Source organism: Akebia trifoliata, chromosome 11 (assembly GCF_017979445.1).
Source record: "Akebia trifoliata isolate Shusen 1 chromosome 11, ASM1797944v1, whole genome shotgun sequence".
Classification (NCBI taxonomy): Eukaryota; Viridiplantae; Streptophyta; class Magnoliopsida; order Ranunculales; family Lardizabalaceae; genus Akebia; species Akebia trifoliata.
In genome coordinates, this window is record NC_141385.1 from 41,414,305 (window position 1) to 41,417,295 (window position 2,991).

At 39.9% G+C, this 2,991-nt stretch overlaps 1 protein-coding gene across 1 annotated transcript; it reads left to right on the forward strand.

The window, feature by feature from the left end:
* The first annotated feature begins 217 nt into the window (after window positions 1-217).
* On the forward strand, window positions 218-2,991 carry LOC147391726 (benzyl alcohol O-benzoyltransferase-like). The gene is made up of 2 exons (XM_086459918.1): window positions 218-715; window positions 1,889-2,991. Exons 1-2 carry the CDS (start codon window positions 275-277, stop codon window positions 2,816-2,818), a joined length of 1,371 nt encoding a protein of 456 aa, XP_086316044.1. The 5' UTR covers window positions 218-274; the 3' UTR covers window positions 2,819-2,991.

The following is a 2,991-nucleotide window of genomic DNA, read 5'->3' on the forward strand; positions in this document are numbered from 1 at the left end:
TCAGCTCATTGTGAAACGTAGTGTCCAAGCTAAGTGACTCTAGCATTAATGTTCTCGATATAATTGCATGACTCGGAACATTTAATTTCTAATTGGACAATGGTTTTTTTCGAGTTGTCTCAGTCAAAATTTCGAGTTGACTCAGCCTAATTCAAGTTGACTCGGATGAATTTAAAAAGTATTTCTCTCTCCTATAAATAACTACCCTAACCTCCAAAACAAAAACTCACTACAACGCAACACCTCTTTCTCTCTCTTTCTCTCTTTCTCTTAAATGGCGTCCTCTCTAACGTTCACAGTAACAAGGCGTGAACCAGCATTAATTATTCCTGCTAAGCCCACTCCACATGAATTCAAACCTCTTTCAGACATAGATGATCAAGAAGGCCTTAGATTCCAAATTCCTGTGATACAGTTCTACAAAAAAGATGTATCAATGGGAGGAGGAAGAGACCCTGTTAAGGTCATTAGAGACGCGATCGCAAAAACACTTGTTTTTTATTATCCATTTGCGGGTAGGCTTAGGGAAGGTGAAGGAAGGAAACTTGTTGTGGAATGCACAGGAGAAGGTGTGATGTTCATTGAAGCTGAAGCTGATGTTAAGTTGGAGCAGTTTGGAGAAGCGCTTCAGCCACCTTTCCCTTGTTGGGAGGATCTCCTTTATGATGTTCCTGGCTCTGGTGGTGTTCTTAATTGCCCTCTTTTGTTGATTCAGGTGAGACTTGAGAGAGAATGATCACCTTTAAGCATTAATTCTTAACTCTCCATGTTTTCAATCCACTTTAACCTTATTCTTCTCAAATAGACTAATGAAAAATGACCTATATACCCTTTATTTTTTTCATCTTTTTTGTATAGTTTTTTGGGAAATTCTATTCCAACTCTAAGTTTTACTTTCAACACACCAATCCTTTTGAAGGTAAATAAGTGTCTGTTCATAGTTTGGTGTGTTACAAGTAGTTTTTGGTAAGGCCGATTTAGATTGGGGGACAATACTTGCCCCCCACAAGAAATTTCAAAGTTACCTATATGAGTTATTGCAAATGATATTTTATTTGCCGTTGTTGTCCCCACAATTTTTTCCCCTCCTCAATTCCCCCCACCCACCTCCCACCACCAAAAAATTAAATAAAAAAATCCCTTTAGTTGCCCCCAACATGAGGGAAATCCTGGCTCCACCCATGTTGGTGTGTTATTGGCAACTCTTTTCTGTTTGGGTCACCTTTAACCTTAAGATTCTATCCATTTTAATGCGAACTTTGAATTTTGGAGCCATGATTTCTTAGACATTTGTTTGGGGTATTTTAGATATCTTTTCATGTTTTGGTGAATATTTAAGATAATCCTATACTTTTAAACTGATGACATACCCCTTTCAACTTGCCCTTTTTTTTATTATATATAAATAATTGAAAAATGATTTTGTTTGAGTTGTTATCACATTGATTTTTGGCATCGGGTCAATACAAATTTTCATGTAGTTTCTTAAACATATTTTACTATTAGTTTTGGAAAGAAACCAATTTCTTTATCATTATTTAAGTTTGAATTTTATTTTTAATGGGATTGTCAATGCATCCAATCCGGATTGGATCAAATCTAGTATTTGATCAATTAAGCATCAAATACAATTATTATCGCATCGAATATTTATTGAATCTCAATATTAAGAGTCAAACTTGATCCATTAAAAATTGGATTGGAATCCAAATTAATCTATTGGTTCGGAGAAGATTTCGGGTCCGATCCGATCCATTTACAGCCCTTCCATATTTTTCCCTTTAAAACGAATTCCTTATAGTATGTGCGATCTAAATAATAAGAGACACGTGTCATCGTTTCATGTGACATCATCATCATCTAATTATGTAAAATTCCTACAACGCAGGTGACTCGGCTACTCTGTGGAGGGTTTATTTTCGCTCTTCGACTCAACCACACCATGAGCGACGCAGCCGGTTTGGTCCAATTCATGACCGCAGTAGGTGAAATGGCACGAGGCGCACGTGCTCCATCAGTGGCACCTGTGTGGCAGAGAGAATGCCTCAACGCCCGGGACCCACCACGAGTCACGTGCGTGCATCACGAGTATGACGACGTACCTGACACCAAAGGCACACTTATGCCACTCGATGACATGGCCCACCGATCATTCTTCTTTGGCCCACAAGAAATAAATTCCCTACGCAAACACGTGCCACCTCATCTCCGCACAAGTTCTACCTTCGAGATACTCACCGCATTCCTCTGGCGATGCCGCACCATCGCACTTAAACCCGACCCGGAAGAAGAAGTCCGAATCCTCTGCATAGTAAACGCACGTGGGAAGTTCAAACCACAATTGCCATCTGGATTCTACGGTAATGCGTTCGCATTTCCAGTAGCGTTGTCATCTGCAGGTAATCTTTGTGGGAATCCACTAAGCTACGCACTGGAGTTAGTTAAGAAAGCGAAGGAAGATGTGACAGAAGAGTATATGAGATCATTGGCGGATCTGATGGTGATCAAGGGACGACCCCATTTTACTGTGGTGCGGACGTACCTTGTGTCTGACGTGACACGTGCTGGGTTTGGAGAGGTAGATTTTGGCTGGGGGAAACCAGTATATGGTGGACCAGCAAAAGGTGGTGTAGGGGCGATTCCTGGGGTGGCAAGCTTTTATATACCTTTTAGGAATAGTAAAGGTGAGGATGGAATTGTGGTGCCTATTTGCTTGCCTGGGCCCGCAATGGAAACATTTGTGATGGAGCTTGAGAGGACGATCAGAGAACCGGACCCACAAAGTAGGACTTCAAAGTTTATTGTGTCCTCACTTTAAAGAACAGATGGTTTGACTGTGAGATGACGAAGAGAAATTTATCCCTAGAAAAATGGTGCTAATCTATAGAAGATACATATCTCTAGGAAATCTGTGTTTTTTTTTTTTTAATTTTAATTTTATCTGTTTGTACTTGAGGTATGTGTAATACAAGTTTCTCGTTTACTGTAGCA

What these genes read in the sequence shown, in the direction of transcription:
- LOC147391726 (XM_086459918.1), top strand. Translation starts at nt 275, where the DNA reads ATGGCGTCCTCTCTAACGTTCACAGTAACAAGGCGTGAACCAGCATTA. An exon ending in GCCCTCTTTTGTTGATTCAG is followed by an intron (nt 716 to 1,888) that starts GTGAGACTTGAG and finishes CCTACAACGCAG; the next exon opens with GTGACTCGGCTACTCTGTGG.